This window comes from Musca domestica, unplaced genomic scaffold (genome assembly GCF_030504385.1).
Source record: "Musca domestica strain aabys unplaced genomic scaffold, Musca_domestica.polishedcontigs.V.1.1 45, whole genome shotgun sequence".
Taxonomy (NCBI): Eukaryota; Metazoa; Arthropoda; class Insecta; order Diptera; family Muscidae; genus Musca; species Musca domestica.
The window spans coordinates 7,740,695-7,758,977 of record NW_026712335.1 but is presented as its reverse complement, the minus strand read 5'-3'; the positions used below and the strand labels follow the sequence as shown (position 1 = coordinate 7,758,977).

General features: G+C 34.5%; 1 protein-coding gene across 4 annotated transcripts in view; it reads left to right on the top strand.

The window, feature by feature from the left end:
- LOC101891112 (ceramide transfer protein) overlaps positions 1–16,250 on the top strand; it is a 29,455-nt gene extending 13,205 nt beyond the window's left edge. For 3 of the 4 annotated variants that reach the window (XM_005182352.4, XM_011293738.3, XM_005182351.4), the window contains 5 exons: positions 11,771–12,007; positions 12,093–12,324; positions 12,391–12,593; positions 12,664–12,799; positions 14,673–16,250. In XM_005182352.4, coding sequence (XP_005182409.2) covers positions 11,771–12,007; positions 12,093–12,324; positions 12,391–12,593; positions 12,664–12,799; positions 14,673–14,800 — 936 coding nt within the window. In that variant the 3' untranslated portion in view covers positions 14,801–16,250. Of the gene's footprint in view, positions 1–2,922; positions 3,118–11,770; positions 12,008–12,092; positions 12,325–12,390; positions 12,594–12,663; positions 12,800–14,672 lie in introns of those variants that run through there. The other variant, XM_059127451.1, reaches the window with a different exon arrangement.
- Positions 16,251–18,283: the final 2,033 nt, after the last annotated feature.

Genomic DNA, 18,283 nt, shown 5'->3' with positions numbered 1-18,283 from the left:
TGAGATTTGGATGTATCTCCCATATATAACAACGTCCGATTTACCTTATATTGGGCACCAAACGTCTAATATTTGCACAAATGGGATGAAATTTAGCACTTTAGCACAACCGAATTGAGTCCAAAAGCTAGTATGTCAAATTTGGAGAAGATCAGTTCAGATATAGCTATAGCTCCCATATATACTGTTCATCCGATTTGTTATATTTGTTACCTACAGCCGTAATATGCATTCCGTAACAACGATATTTAGGGAAATATATCAAATACAGCTCAGAAATATCTTTGCCAAATTTTATTGAAATCGGTTCCGATTTGGATATAGCTCCCATATATATTTTTATTCGAATTCAAATTAATTGTGCACCAAATGGGCAAAAAAAGTCCGAATTTAAAAGATACAAATGCTTCGGCATATTTATTCCTTTGAACTTTAAATTATAATTATAATCATAGCGTGTATGATTGAATTCTCCCATAAAAACTTTTAATTGTTATGCGGAGCTCTACTAAATTAGCAAAGTGGTGTAGGGTATCATAAAGTCGGCCCCGCCCGACTTTAAGACTTTCTTTACTTGTTTTTTGCAACGTGCGACAAATCGAAAACATCTTGTGCATATGGCTCATCCTGGAAAAGTTGAAAGTTAGGATAGCAACAAAGAAAGAAAAAGTCCAACACAATTAATTTTAAGCCAGCTCGGGCTACTCTCTCTCTCTCTCTCTCTTCAGGGACGGTAAAGACATTAAAGTGAGAAAAGAGTTTTTAAATTCTGGATTTTTAGATCTCCAGAGCACATGAAGATCGTTACATATGTTGATTTAGTACTTTTCGTAAAAAAACTGCAACAAAAACAAACGCCATAATTTTTACATTTTTTTTTCGCTTTATTGAATGAAAGCAAAAATGTGGGAAATAGCATCAAATTTTAGAATTAGTTTAGATTTGTTCGAATTGGTCACCTTTGGCACGAATTATGGCCTTCAAACGCCCAATTAAACCGACACACGCTGCCCGAATGTTGCTCTGCAGTATTTCGGGGAATCGCTTGCTCGAGGTGATCGACACTTTGGTACTTTTTAGTGCCAACCTTGCTTTCCAAAATACTCCAGACACAATAGCCCATAGTATTGGTATCCGGAGATTTTGGTGGCCATTGTGCACTGGAAATGAAGTGAGGAGTCCATTTTGTAATCATTCTTGGGTGGCGCATGCTGAGTGCAATGGTGCTGAGTCCTGTTGGAATGTCCAAGGTCTGCGGCCACAATGTTTGCGTGCCCAAGGCTTCAATATACCCTCCAGAATATTTTCGCAATAATATTCGGCACTTATTCCGATGCCTCCGTCGATTAATAAGAGCGGAGAGCGACCATTGGCTGTTATGGGGCGGCCCACACCATCACCATGGTCGGCGCTTGAGTTCTGGTGACCAACCGAAGGTACACATTTTCAGCTGACCTCTTTGGCAAGTCAACATGATCATTTTGTTTGTTTACAAACTGCTGGACAACGAATGTTTTCTCATCGGAGAAAACCAAATTCAGCATTTCACCACATTCGGCCAAGCAAAGCAACTCTTTAGCTCTTTTAAGTCTATTTTCTTTCCGCTGCGGTGTAAGTTTTTGTACTTTTTGGAATTTCAATGGCTTTACCCCGAGCTCATTTTTCAATATTTGCCAAATGGAATATTGCGATATATTCAGCTCACGAGTCATTTTTCGGCCACTGCGACGCGAGTTTTGATCAAGTTGCTTCTTTACTTTTCGAACCATTGCTGGTGATGTTGATGTTTTCTTTCGTCTAATTTCTTGACGTCGGACTACGCTACCAATATCACGGTAACGAGCGATGGTACGAGACACAAAAGATTTTTTCACACTTAAATGCTGGAGTGCTCTAATGATAGCCAATTGTGGTTTTCTGGTAAATTCTCACCAAAATGCTTTTGTACGCTTGAAAAAAAAAATATAATGAGCTGTCACTGAAATAATTTTAAAAGCTGTCGGACGAGTGGCTTAGAAATGACAGCAATCTGAAGTTGTTTGCAGTTTTTTCATCTCACCCTGTAGGTATAGCCTTTCAAATGTAAGGCACTTTTAGAATATACAATTTGGCCATAAGTCAAATGTTCGCATGGTGTAGGCTATAAAGAGTACAACCCAACTGAAAATAACATTGTTTTATTTTTCATAAGTAGAAGGGTTTTTAAAACTAATAACTATAAGACTTCAACTCTCTGACTTCAGCAGATCTATAAAAGTTCATTTGTCAATAAAAGATTTGTAAGAGTTCTTACCTATCGATGACTTTATTAATAAATTTAAAATGCACCTAAACACCAACAACATTTAATGAATTCATAGAAATGCATTTAACATACCTATGCATTATGATTACAGAGCAACGAACCATACAACCACCTTATCCAACATTTCACCCCTTTGCGAATAGCGAGCATAAAAAAGCAAAAGTAAAACTTTAAAATTCCCCTTCCCGAAACACATCATGACGACGAACTGCCAAAAAAAAAACTTCCCTTTTCCAGAGAACACACAGCAGCAAAAGGCAAGCATGGCCAATTTCAATTTGTTTATTGACTGGGGTTAGCCTGACGATACCTGTTGGTCATTTGGCAATTCAGTTAGCCATAAACATTAAAGCCATCAACAACAAGTAACGCTCCTCTCATACCCAGTGAATTTTGTCTATCAAACCCAAAACAAGCAAGCGTATACGTCAATCTTCAATCACTGCTCTCTTTTTTTTTTGGTGCACGGTTTTGATTTTATTTTTCATTGTTGTTTGTTGTGAATGTTTTGCAAAACATTATTTTCCCTGTTGATGTTGTGAATTACGAGTTTTATTGTTTGAAATTGAATGCAATACCGCCGCTGTATAACCGTTGCTGTTTCATGTTGAAAATTTCATAATTTTTGGTTTTTCATTTGAGTGAATGCAATCTTTTTAAAAAATTTGGAGTTATTGCCAAAAAAGTGCCAATTAAAATAATAGTAATAAAAATATTTTAAACAAAGAAAAGAAAGAATATTCTCGTTAATCATGCCATCCATAAGCCATATGATCAAAGGACTTAAAATTAAAAGCAAAGATGTTTTGGTTGTAAGTATTTTTATTTAAAGCGGATTTGGGAGAAGTTGTATGTAAAATAAAAGTTTTCAAAAACATACAAAAACAAGTAAGCAAAGGCTACAGTCGAGCGGGGCCGATCGTTGAATACCCTACAACACTATAATAAACGATACTGTTTATATAGGCGAGATACTCGAATGAATTCCACAAGATATTGTGACAAATTATAAAAGAAAACCATCAGGTTTCGTTCTCTAATTTTCGAATAATAACAACCTGAACTAATTTGCTCATTTCCAATTTATTGGTAGATGTTGCACGTAAATGGTCTTCCTAGATCTGCAACCAATATTTCCCAAAGACCTATAATCTCTCAGAAGTGGCAAAAGATTAACATTTATTATTGGATTTTGACTGAAACGCATCTATAGGAGTACAGACATTTGACTAGATTCTTCCACGAAATCAGCGTTAACGAAATAGTCAGATGTGCGTCTTTCCTGTATTTGTGAATTCTACAAAGAGTCACTGGAATGGACATTTTCGTATTTTGTGTACAAAAGTTGACAAACTATTTCGCACATTGAATATTTTTGGATGGCCATCCAAAACTGATTGGCTATTGCAATGTCCGGTAACCCCAATTCAAATGTGCGTGAGGATCGGGCGATAATTACGACTTGCTGACAATTTTGCAGTTTTTTGGTCCATTTCAACCCCTAGATATATTGCGATCATCTCCAAAAAGAATAGGCTTCTATTCTGACCCTCATCTTATACCCATGCAAAATTTCGTAAGGATCGGGCCATAAATGCGATCTGTATATGATATCCTGATTTTGTTAGCTGTAGAAATATTACCAAATGTTTAATTCAAGATGAAAATATGCCAAAAATATGACAAAATTGAAAAAAATATGAGAAAATTTTACAAAATCAATATTTTCATCTTTAGAGAGATATTTTTATGCGATTTTTTTGGACGTTTTATGTTTCCTGCCAAGAGGCCATTCTGAATTAATGAGAACTGTCGAAATCAGTTCAGCCGTTCTCGACATAAAATAGATCTTTCAAGCATATCTTCTTTGATAGACATATATATCGCACATATTTTGCTATGTATCCGATTTGTTGGATGTTAACATCAATATAAAGGTCAGAAGTAACCTTGTCATGGCTTTGTGATTTCGCCGGGATTTAAAATATTCGCGGTTTAATGAAAAATTTGGAATTTTTTCAACACAAAAGATATGGTCTATTTTACCCGCTAAACATTATCCGATGACCACCCTAATTGGTAGGCTTCTTCCCCGCCCTAAACTCTAGCTACATATGAAATTCCGCGTCGATTGGTCTATAATTGCGACCTGTATAGCTACTGCAAAATCCGATATTTTTTCAGTACTTGGTCCATTTCAACCCCTAAACATTTGGCGATCATCTCCAAAAGAAATAGGCTTCTATTCTGACCTTAACCCCACCTCCATTTTAAATTTCGTGAAGATCGGACCATAATTGCGACCTGTAGAGTGATTACAAATTAACATGGACAGACGGACAGGCGGACGGACGGACATACATAGCTAGATCGACTCAGCTCGGCGAGCTAGGAAGATCCATATATACTTTCCTATATGGGAAACCAATATTTCGAGGTGTTACATAAATTCTGGCCCAATCAAACTTATAATACCCCCAACACATAGTGTTGTAGGGTATAAAGAATTGTTTTAAAAATTCCGGAGATTTTATCTTTTACACATGTATAGACCAGCTCACAGAATATTTCTGGCATGTAAGAATCATGTAAAAGCAGCTAAGTTCGGTCAGACCGACCTGCACAGGCAATTTTCTGCCATGGGAGGTACCCATTACAAATTCCAAATACCAAATTTGAAATAATTCCGGTGAAGAGTGTGACAAAATACCGCATATCTGGAGGTACAGCTATATGGGGCCTATACCAAATTTGAAACAATTCCGGTGAAGAGTGTGACAAAATGCCAAATATCTAAAGGTACAATTATATGGGACCTATACGAAACCGTGACTCTCAACAGTCAACAGGCAGTTGCCAGAGAAAGTGGTTCTGAAATAAAATCCAAATGTTGAGATAATTCTGTTAAAAAAATTTAGATGGGAGGTGCTGTTTATGGGGGCTATGTTAAGGCGTGGATCTGTACAGATCAATTTTCTGTCATAGGAGGTAGTACACATTGCAACCTTTAAATCTGTAGGCCTATACCAACACGTGAACGTGTAGAGCCCATTTTCAATACCAAAAGTCCTGCAGACCTTAAATACATCTGAGTAAAAGTTTATCAACCTATTTTGGCCAATATATTTAAGATCGTCATTCCTTTTGCAACTCATCGAAATAATCATTTTAGACATAACAAAGTATATATATTATTGATCAGCGTAAAACTATAAGACGATTAGCCCTTTCCCTCCCTACGCCTGTTTTAATTACGCTAGAGTCAAAACGAATAAAGATAGGAAGCTAAATGTTTGCACAGATGAATCTTTTGTCTGCAGGCAGTTTAAGTTCTAAGATGGGCTATATCGGTGTACGATATCGTATAGCCCCATGTAACGGTGCCCCCCGATATTCGGTGTTTTGACGATTTTAGCCAAATTTTTCAATGAAATTGTCTGGAAATCCACAAAAGGAGTTGCTTCTGAGTACTTTACCCCCTGGAAGAGTATTATCTACATAGGTTCACGATATCGTATATCCCCCATATAACGGTTACGGTATTTTGATGATTTTAGCCACATTTTTCAAGGAATATATTTCAAGGATATATTTCCTTTGTTATCTACGTAACGGTAAGAATTGATCTTTTCGTCTATTTGTGATTTCGCCGGGACTAAAAATGTCGCGATTTAATGGAAATTTTGACTTTTATTTAACACAAATGTTATGGACTATTTCACCCACTAAATATTATCCGATGACCATCTAAATTAAAAGGTTTCTGCCGAGCCCTAAGCTCTAGTCCCATGCTAACTTCCGCGTCAATTGCGACCTATAGAGAAACTGCAAAATCAGGTTTTTTTCAGTTTTTGGTCCATTTCAACCCATAGATATTATGCGAACATTTCCAAAAGCAATAGGGTTCTATTCTGACCCAAAGCCCACCTACGTTTTAAATTTCGTGAGGATCGGGCCCTAATTGCTACATGTAGAGTGATTACAAATTAACATGGACAGTCGGGCGGACATACATAGCTAGATTAACTCAGCTCGGCGACATAGGAAGAACTATATAATACTCTCCTATGTGGGAAACCAATATTTCGAGGTGTTACATAATTTTTGGCCCAATCAAACTTATAATACCCCCAACGCATAGTGTTGTAGGGTATAAAAACATATTTTTGAATGTCTTCCTGGCTAAGAGTCGTGGTTTATTAACAAATTTTTTATGCACTTTCTGGCTAAGAATTGGGTTTTTAAATATTTTTAAAAGACTTCCGAGCCAAGAATTGAGTTTTTTTTTAAAATTTTTAAGGAAATATATTTTACAAGGACCTGCTAGCCAAAAAGCGTGGCATTGAAGAAAATATACTTTATAAGGCCAAGAATCATGAATTTTAAAGAAATATATTCTCGAACTTTCTGGTCAAGTTTTTTTAATATTTCAAGGACTTTCTTCCAAAGAAACGTGACTTTTTAAATCTTGGGCAAGAAAAATGTCAAGCTTAAATTTTTAAAATCCTGCAATTAAATTCTTGCTAAGAACCGTGTCTTGTTAAGAATATTTTAAAATTAATATTACAAGGACTTCCTGTGTATGACATGAGATTTTAAAGCATTTTCTTCAAATTCTTTAAGAACGTCCGGATTGTGGATTTTATAAAGAATTTCTGTTAAAATATCAGGAATGGTTTAAGAACTGCAATAAAGGTCTTCCTTGTCAAGAGTCGATTCTTTTTTAAGGACATGATGCCAGGAAATCAGGAATTTTGCATGAACAATTTTAAAGAACTTCCTGGCAAAAACCTCAGCCCCGTCGTTGCTAAAAGGTCGGAATTTTTTCAAGGGCTCCCCTGTAAAAAGTATTGCAACTTTTACATTCTTGCAGTTCTTAAACATAGATAACATTTTATGAGTGTTTCCTGGGAAAAAAATAGTGTTTATTTAATATATTTTTAGGGACGTTATCAAAATAAATCGTAGACTTTTAAGTCCATCCTTTACGGACCAAACGTGAAAATGTTAATGTTGTTTTTTTTTTATACCCTACACCACATGGTGGTCAGGGTATTATGTCTTTGTGCATTTGTTTGTAACAGGCAAAAGGAAACGAGATAGACCCATAGTTCCTTTTGATGATCTGCATAGAATAACATTCTGAGTCGATTTATGCATGTCCGCCTGTCCGTCCTCATTTATTGCCCTATCCAGATGAAATTTTGCACAAATCATTTGTTTGGCCCAATGATGAACCCTATTGAAATTGGAGATAATCGGTCAAAATTTAGATATAGCTCCCATATATATCTTCGTCCGATCTGCCTTTTATTGTGCACCAACCGTGTTATATCAATCTGAATAGTATGGAATTTTGCACGTACGATCAGATTGGACCTGAAAATGAGTATGCCAAATTTGATCAAAATCGGTTCAGATATAGCTATAGATCCCATATATATTTTTCATCCGATTTGTTATTTTTGTCCTCCGCAGCCGTAATATGCACTCTGTAACAACAATATTTGGGGAAATATATCAAATACAGCTCAGAAATACATTTGCTAAATTTTATCGAGATCGGTTCAGATTTGGATATAACTCCCATATATAACTTCATCCGATTTATCTTTTATTGAGCACCAAACGTCTAATATTTGCCCAAATGGGATGGAATTTGGCACTTACGACCGAATTGAGTCTAGAAGCTAGTATGTCAAATTTGGTGACGATCGGTTTAGATATAGCTATAGCTCCAATATATACTGTTCATCCGATTTGTTATATTGGTTACCCACAGCAGTAATATGCACTCCATAACCACGATATTCAGGGAAACATATCAAATACAGCTCAGAAATATCTTTGCCAAATGTTATCGAGATCGGTTCCGATTTGGATATAGCTCCCATATATATTTTTATCTGATTTCAAATTAATTATGCGCCAAATGAGCAAAACAATTCCGAATTTAAAAGATACAAATGCTTCGGCGTATTTTGTCCTTTGAACTTTAAATTATAATTATAATCATAGCGTGTATGATTGAATTCTCCCATAAAAACTTTTAATTGTTATGCGGAGCTCTACTAAATTAGCAAAGTGGTGTAGGGTATCATAAAGTCGGTCCCGCCCAACTTTAAGACTTTCTTTACTCGTTTTATTTTTAACTTCTTGCTAATTTTTTTTGTTTTTTTATGGAATATTTCCGGTCACTTTTAAAAAATACAAAGAATTAATTTTGGTCCCATATGGTTAGTATTTACATAACTGTGACAGAACCGACCAATACTTTGTAACTTGATTTTTTTATACACGTGAATCATATTTATCGGTGTTCCATACACTTAAAAGCTAACAAATGTCTTAAGCACGTGAATTCGTCTTAAAAGGTGCATGTTTTATGAGTTTTCTGACCGAACACTCAGAGGGAAATCTGAGATAAAGATAAAACAATTTTTATACATTTGTAATTATCATTTTCATATATATTCTAATTATTTATACATCAATTTTTGCACAGCCAATGACCTATAATACAATATCAATTTTTGCAAGCGGTCAATGGCTGGGTTAGTTTTGGGTAAAATTTTTAAATAATAATAATAATATTAACACCAAAATGTTTAATTTTTTTTCGAATTTAACGCAGAAAAGAAGAAAAAACTTACCACCTCATAATAAGACAGCTACTAAAGTGACAGCACTTGGCTTGCATTTTTAATTAGCTGATGGTCAGCATTGTTACAAGCGACCTTTATTTTGGTTATAGGGAACGCGCCATTTTATCGCTTCGGTATTTCCATTTATACCATAAACAAAATATTTTCATGGATAAAATACTGTACATAACACTGAGCACTTATAGTAGTCATAATCAAAAATAATTTTATTTGCATTTTTTAAATTCCAATACAGCGGTAAATTTGAAATTAAATCAAAAGATTTTTTTTTTTGGTAATTTTTTCTAAATTTGTTATTTTTTTACCTCATGATATTTTTATATTCATACGCATGTGTGTATTTGATATTCTTAACTATTTAAGATTACGCAAAATAATTGTTTTTTTTTTTTTTTATCAATTATTGTTCATTCAAACCCCGTTTATAGAATTTGTCTGTAGACATTGCTCGGAGTAAGGATGACGCAAATTTACTCATTTGCATTGAAATGTTGTGTTTTTCATTTTCGTTTGGTTTTAATTTTTTTGTGGATGCGAAGACATTTTTCTACTTTTATTTAACTCACGCTTACTTTTCCTCTTTGCGTCGTCCGTTAATAAAAAATCTTTTATTTTTTGTCACTATTATTTTAGTCACGTTGACGCTGCTGGACAAAAATTGTCTTCAGACAATAGACGTGATTTTAATAATGCTATATTTTGGCGATTCTTTTTTTTTTCTTCTTTAAAAAAATGAGAATCAATTCATAGAATCATCATCTCTATAAATTATTTACACAGGACAACAATATTTTTGGAGATTTCAAAAGGACAAGTTTGGCTTTGAGAAAAAAGTTAAAGACCAAAGGACGTTCTCATAGTAGACAAAATGTGTCTTCTTATGGGAGAAAAAATTGTCTTCTCATGGAAGGCAGGTACTCTATTCATGGAAGATTAATAGTCTTCTTTTAAAAGACCAATTGGTCTTCTCATTAAAGACCAAAAGGTCTTCTCATGGAAGACCAAAGGATTTTCTCATGGAAGACCAAGGGGTCCTCCTATGGAACACCAATAGGTCTTCTCATAGATGCCCAATGGTCTCCTGATAGAAGACAAATAGGTTTTCTCATAGAAAACTAAAAGGTCTTCTCATAGAAAACTAAAAGGTCTTCTCATAGAAAACTAAAAGGTCTTCTCATAGAACCAAGGGGTCTTCCCATGGAAGACGAAAGGGTCTCCTTTTAGATGACCACATTTTTTTCTCATAGAAACCCAATGGTCTTCTGATAGAAGACCAAAGGGTCTCCCCTTTGATGACCAAAGGGTATCTCTTAGCTGACCCAATGGTCTCCTGATAGAAAACCAAAGTGTCTTCTCATAGAAGACCAAAAGGTCTCCTCATTGAAGGCAAATACAAGTCTTCAATAAGGAGACCTTTGGGCCTAAAGGGAGATAAAAAACTGCAACAAAGTCAAACGCCATAATTTTTATTTTTTTTTTATTTTATTGAATAAAAGCAAAAAATGTCGGAAACAGCATCAAATTTTAGAATAAGTTTAGATTTGTTCGAATTTGTCACCTTTGGCACGAATTATGGCCTTCAAACGGCCAATGAAACCGTCACAAGTTGCCCGAATGTTGCTCTGCGGTATTCTGGCCCATTCCCGGCGAAGCGCTTGCTTGAGGTGATCGACACTTTGGTATTTTTTAGTGCCAACCTTGTTTTCCAAAATATTCCAGACACAATAGTCCAAAGGATTGGTATCCGGAGATTGAGCTGACCTCTTTGGCAAGTAATTACGATAATGTTTTCTCATTGGAGAAAATCAAGTTCGGCAGTTCACCACTTTCGGCCAAGCAAGTCTTTTGAGTCAATTTTGTTTCTATTGCAATGTAAGTTCTTGCACCTTTTGGAATTTCAATGGCTTTACCCCGAGCTCATTTTTCAATATTTGCCGAATGGAATATTGCAAGATGTTCAGCTCACTGTGACGCGGGTTTCGATCAAGTCGCTTCTTTACTTTTCGAACCATTTCTGCTGATGTTGTGCATTCTTCCGTCCACTTCCTTGACGTCGGGGTACGCTACCAGTATCACGGTAATGAGCGTTGGTACGAGACACAAAAGATTTATTCACATTTAAAGGCTGAAGTACTCTAACTATAGCTACTTGTGGTTTTCCAGCCAAATATAAAGAAATCACATTATCATGCTTGAATTCCGCCATTTTGTTCTCACGAAAATGGTTTTGTATGCTTGTAAACAATATAATGAGCTGTCACTGGAAAAATTTTAACAGCTGTCGGAGGAGTGGCTTAGAAATGACATCAGTCTGAATTTGGTTGAGGTTTTTTCATCTCACCTTGTAGATCTTGTCCTAAAGACCAATAGGACTTGTCATAGGAGACCAAAGAGTCTTCTCTTAGATGACTAAAGTGTCCCCTCATTGAATCCCTATTGTCTTCTTGTTGAAGACCAAAATGTCTCCTAATAGAAAACCAATGTGTCTTTTCATAGAAGACCAAATGGTCCTCTCATAGAGGACTAAGGGCTTTTCTAATAGAAGACCAAATGGTCCTCTCATAGAAGACTGAAGGCTTTTCTAATAGAAGACCAAATGGTCCTCTCATAGAAGACTGAAGGTTTTTCTAATAGAAGACAAAAGTGTCTTTTCACAGAAGACCACTAGGTCTTCCTATAGAATTTATTTTTATGTTTGTCTTTGTTGTTCCTCTGTTTAAAATCACTTTTGCAATCTTTGTTTTATTTTGTAATTAGATTTCAATTAATATAAAAAATATGACTATTTTTCCCTTTACAGGAAGGACCGCATTCCACACTACCGGAAGATGAATTTTTCGATGCTGTTGAAACGGGATTGGATAAAATCGAAGAGGACATGCAATTGAGAGTTAAATTGAAATTGCAATCACAACAATCACAAATCTCCACACACAACTCTGTGAATGCGTCAGCAACAGAAAATGGTGAAAACGATGATGTCGATGCCGAATTTGGTACTGGTGCCTTGGCCAGGTCACATGATCTGTGGGAAGAGGTGAGGGGAAATTGTTATTTTTTATTTTGAATGGCTTCACCGGAAATTAATAATTCGTTTCATTTGCTTTTATTATTTTCAACAGATTGATCGGGTTTGCCTGGAACAGTTGCACTATGCCCGACAAGGTGTCGGTCAGGACGGCAATGGTTGGCAAATATTTGCCGATGAAGGCGAAATAAAAATGTATAAACGTGAGGAGGAAGTCAATGGCATGGTTGTGGATCCCCTAAAAGCCTATCATTCCGTCAAGGGTGTAACGGCCAGAGAAATGTGTCATTATTTCTTTATGCCCGAATTCCGCAACGAATGGGAAAGTAAGTTGGAATTAATATTTATCTTCTTGTTCCGTAATCAAAATGTTTTTTGGTTTAAATCTCCAGCCACCTTGGAGGACTGCACAATATTGGAAAAAATCTCGCCAGACACATATTTATTCCTACAGACCCACAAACGTGTCTGGCCAGCTAGTCAAAGAGATGCCCTGTTCTGGTCGCATATGCGCAAAATTACCGATGGTTTGGACGAGGGTGCTGTCGATACCTGGATCGTTTGCAATAATTCAACAAATTATTCAACACAAGAAGTAAATATGTGAAGATGTAAAATTCGTTATTTATTATGGAACTTATGTGTTCTTCTTGTTTGTTTTTTAGTCTAAAAATGGCAAATGCGTTAGAATATTTTTAACAGTTATAATGGCCTGTCAGACACATTTGCCACCGGGCAAAACTAAAGGGGATAAACTGACCCGTGACGATTTAACGTGTAAAGTCACGTACTGTTCTGTGGGTAAGTACGAAGAATTTTCTGAAGGGATCATTGACAAAGGTTGCGCTCATTTCAACAATATACATAAAAGGATCTCGAAATAGTTACTGTGCCGTAATGCCACCACAAAACAAATAATTCAAAAAAGTAAATGAAAAAAGAATATACTATTTTTTGGAAGGATCAAAAATATGTAGTAGTGTAACTATGTTATGTTTATCTGATTCTGGATTTAATTCCAATTTCCAAAATGCAGCTTCTTCTGTCCGAAGTTGGTGAGATTGGTAAGATTAGTGGGATATTTTTGACATTGCGGGATTGTCTAGGGGCATTGCATTGTATACGAGGCTGGTGTTCGACACATTAAAAGTATCCGCGACCAGTGTGAATAAGTCATACTAGACATAGTTAGGCCAAAACTATACTAGTTTCTGGCAACATGCGTTCTTCAGCTGAACTGTGCAACCCGCACTATTCTATGGATATATTTTATGATGGAAAAGGAATGTCCCAAGTGTCTTCACCTCGCCCTCCATAAATTATTTACACAGGGCAACAATATTTTAGGACATTTCTAAAGGACATGTTTGGCTTTGAGAAAAACTGGTACTTTCAGTAAAGACAAAAGGAAGTTCTCGTAAAAGACAAAATGTGTCTTCTCATGGAAGAACAAATGCTCTTCTCATTGAAGACCAAGGGGTCTTCTCATAGAAGACCAAAGGATCTTTTCATTGAAGACCAAAGGGTCTTCTCATGGAAGACCAAGGGGTCTTCTCTTAGATGACGAAAGGGTATATCTTAGATGACCAAAGGGTCTTCTCATAGAAACCCAGCCGTCTACTGATAGAACCCCAAAGTGTATTCTCATTGAAGACCCAAAGGTCTTCTTTTGAAGACAAATAGGTCTTTTCATTAAAGACTAATAGTTCTTCTCATAGAAGACCAAAGTGTATTCTCTTACCAAAGTGTCCCCTCATAGAATCCTAATGGTCTTCTTGTTGGAGACCAAAATGTCTCCTAATAGAAGACCAAATGGTTTTCTCATAGAAGACTAAAGTATCTTCTCATAGATGACAATTTGACTGTTTTCTGAAGGGACACTTGACAAACCCTCCGAACTTGGATAATAAACTTTTAAGTTTTTAAGGAAAGTGTTTGTCTAGAGGACATGTAAAGGGAGAAATATGCATTTGGACTCCCCTTTATAAATTAAGGGGTGTAAATTTATTGGACTTGACATCATCCTCTTATTCCACATGTAAAACATGCGATAAACAGTTTAATCTGTCAGTGAAAATTCCCCTTGGCAGAGGTACAATAATTTTTGGTGGGTACTAAAATACCCCGGTGCAGAATAACAAATTATCCCCATCTGCCTCGGCAGGTCCCGACTTGATCAATCGGTTCCTTACTAGGAAGGGGACATTTTTATTCGTCATAAAATTTTGGGTTGCCACAATTTGTGGTGGGCCAATAGGATCAGACTTATTTGTATTGCAATTTATACGAATTAATCTCTCCTACCGAGACAGGATATACAAATTATGCTCCTATACCTAGACTGATACCAATTTGATCCCTTATAAAATACGTTCTATGCTAGTCAAAGCATTCTGACTTTTTTATGTGAGAAGTGGATTCACCTAAACATCTAGGTCAATTCGTTATGTCATATAAGGAGGCGACATTATTGTTTTCTTGGTCCTAAATGTAAGTTATATAATAATAATAATAATAATAATAATAATAATAATAATAATAATAATAATAATAATTAAATAAAAATGATGATAAAAAGAATAATAATAATCTCATCCATACGTGACATTCAATGGATTTCCTTTACTTTCTATGAAATACCGATTTCATCGTTTAATTATATTTTTCTTTTCAGTCAATCCCGGCGGTTGGGCTCCTGCCTCTGCTTTACGCGCTATTTATAAGCGTGAATATCCAAAGTTCCTTAAACGTTTCACCAGTTACGTGATAGATCAACGTAAAGATCAACCCATTATGTTCTGATATTTGCCATTTTCATTATTATATTTGCTGTTATAACTAATTATTTTTATTGTTTTTTTTTAACACTTACCAACAATGTTTTATATTTCTCTTACTCCCCGCTCCCTCTCTCTCTCTCTCTCTCTCTCTGAAAATGCATGGCATAAAGTCAAACTACATATTAATTTTTTATGTTTTTTTTTAATCTACAAGTTCCAAATACAATTTTTGTTTTGAAATACGTGTTTTTCGCTAATGTTAACAATGTTGAAAACGAACAAATTCTTCACACCTCCTGTTCAAGTAGTTATTAGGAATACTATATAAACAACGCTTGGGTGTTTTGTTGTTTTGTAATATAATTTTATATAAAGAAAATAAAAATAATTTAAAGAAATATTACCAAATATCCCAATTGGAAACCATATGCCTTTCTAAAAAAAAACTAAAATATTTATCATATATTTACAATGTTAGAAGTGTTCAACAGTTCTAAAATATTTTGAAATTTATTCTTTTTAATGGAAAGAAATAGGATTGTGGAATTTAGATAAAATCTTATAAAATAAGAAATTTCAATGATCCTCCATTTCAATTTTATTTTATAGAAAAATATCCAAATTCCAAAACACACAATATTTGTTAAAAAATATTGTTCCTTTCCTTTATCTTTTCCACAATCTCTTATCGACATTAATGGGAATTGTTTCTTATTAAACTTAGAAAACGGTGCAGAGTGAGCAATATCACAATACTTCTCGACTATGCCTTATAAATTGGCTAATGCAGACAAACTGAATACCAATTAAAATATGTTTTTCCTTTACATAATAAAATACTATATAAATAATATTCTAGGTATATGTTTTTAGTTTAAATATTACACATATTCACATGCACAAACACAGCAATCCTTACTATTTTTCCAATACACACTAAAAAACACAAATCACTTTGACTCAATATAATTTTTATTTACAACAAAATATATATTTAATATACCATTACTATATATATTTATATACAAAACAAGAAAGAAAAAAACAGAGCTAATGAAAAACAAATAAAATTTAAAAAGAAAAACAAAACAAAAGTGCTATATATTCAACCAAGTTGTTATGCATTATCCCAAGAGAAAAAAACTATTGAAGAAAATTGTTTAAAACAATATTTTTATTTGATTATTATATTTTTTAATAAATTATTTTTTGAAAGTAAATCGCATTTATTTTATAGTAGCTACAAGTATATTTGTCAAGAAAAAAACACCAAATAAATATATATATATGTCATTTTACTTTTTTTAAGAAGACAATCAATCATGCTTTGACAATTTCTCGTACACAATTTTACATAAATTATAAAATATGATGGATCACACTGTTAAATATTTCGAAAATAATTCAAATTAAAAAAAAAAAAAACAAATTAAGAAAGTAATAAATGTGGAAAATCAAATCAGATCAAGAAAGGAGAGAATACAATTTGAGTACTGAAAACAAAGGGTAAGTATATATTATTATAACTATTTTTAATAAAAATATACGCACTTAATTTAAATTTAAATGACTGCACCATGACTGAACGAAGTTATTGCAAAAGTGGCCGATTCGCGTCGGTGGTAGAATTGGAAAAAAATCTATAGATATACATTTGAATGTGTAGATACATTAAATTTATTTTTAAAATGTTGTTAAAATCAACTAAATATTGAATCTTAGAGTAAGAAGACCATCATAATTGACTCCCTGATTTGTCTAAGTAGCCGACGTTCTTTAGCTGCAATTGATGGAATGACTACTGCATTGGTTATTTCAGCGATGACTCCATCAGTGTGAATACTACTGAGACCGGCTTAAATTGGTTCTATAGTAATGAAGTGGTTAGAGAACCAGTGTTACGAATGATATATGAAAATAGCTCCAAGGTCACAGATAGTCGTTATGAAAGAAGTTTATATTGGCGTGATCGTAGGCTAATCCTCTTCTGTCACCAAATCCAACTATACAAATTCGGATATTTCCTTATGCCAAAAACCTTCGAAAGTTGGTAGATAAGATTGGTGGAACATTATTACATTTGTGGAGTTGGCTAGCGGCTTTACATTACATGCAGGACTGGTGTTTGGCACATTATCAATAATGCGCGACGAATATAACATAATAAAGCTGTGCCATCCTGAACTTAGTTGGGACAAAACTAACCAATTTTGTTGGCAACCGATGCTTTACAGATGCAATGTGCGATGAAGAAGGAATAATGCTTCAACAGCCGAGCAATCTTTGTAAGTATATATATTTTTTAGTCAAACCGCCATGCCTATTTTAAAGACACTGGAAACAATATTTTTGGCCAATATCGTTATAAGGCTGATGTGAGTATTATTTTCGAATCTTCAAAAGGCGAGGGCATCATTAATCGCAATAAAGGTGTGGTTTAAGCAGCTAAGCATATTATTGTAAAATTATAAGAAAAACGACGGCAAAATTCGTGTGCGTCTCTAGCACTTTTATCCCCTTATGATATGCCATGCAAAGACTTCAAGCTGTTTATGTATCCACACCTTAATTCTTCGCTTCGCTTTGTCTTTCTCGGGGTGCCCGACAAAATTATCTTTAAAATAGCCGGCACTTCTCATTTAAAAAGTTAAAGCCATTAACTGAAAAGCTAACTATTAACGGCATACCAACGTTTTCTGATTGGATACAACAAATTTCTTTGACGTTTTAATCATGGTAGAAGAATATAGATAGATGCATCAACGCTTGAGGACATTGATATGTCAACATTTTTAAAATGTTTTGTCAAAAATAAGTAAATTTTATACGTTTTTATACGACGTAAATCGGAGATTATTATGATATTCATTTTTTAACAATTAATTAAATCATAATTTTTTCAAATTGGGTTTTAATTCCAACAGTTTATTTTTCCAGCAGCTGTGTCGATACGACTGTATGTTTTCTTGTACCATGCGGCATGCATTTAGTACAACTGAAATACAACACTGTATAGCAAACTGCACTCTTCTTCTTCTTTTCTCTATGGGCTATCAGTTATTGAGTATTTGTTACGCGGTTACAAGTGAAGTTTGTGAAATGAGTGAAAAAGTTTAAAATTGCTTATTAAAAGTGCAAAATATGAAATAATAAATGCAGGTAAGTTGTGATTATATACCTATGTAAAATATTAAATGAGAATTGTCGTTGAAATTACTGCAATACATGGCGTAAAAGCATTAATGCAAAAGATTGTCCAGCTGTGTTCTTTGCCACTTATGTGTTTGCAAGCCTGCCTTTTCAACTCACTTTAGTAGTGGGACCAGGAGTTTTGTCTATTAATTTTAATCCACAAAACACATGGCCATAAAAGAGTTTGACTTTTTACAATTTATAATGAATACTTTCAAGTTTATCTAGCCGACCGGTATATGACTGGTAAGGTTATATACGATGTAAGATTTTTTTTCTTAAAAAGTTCGTTTAATTGAAATCCCTTTGCATG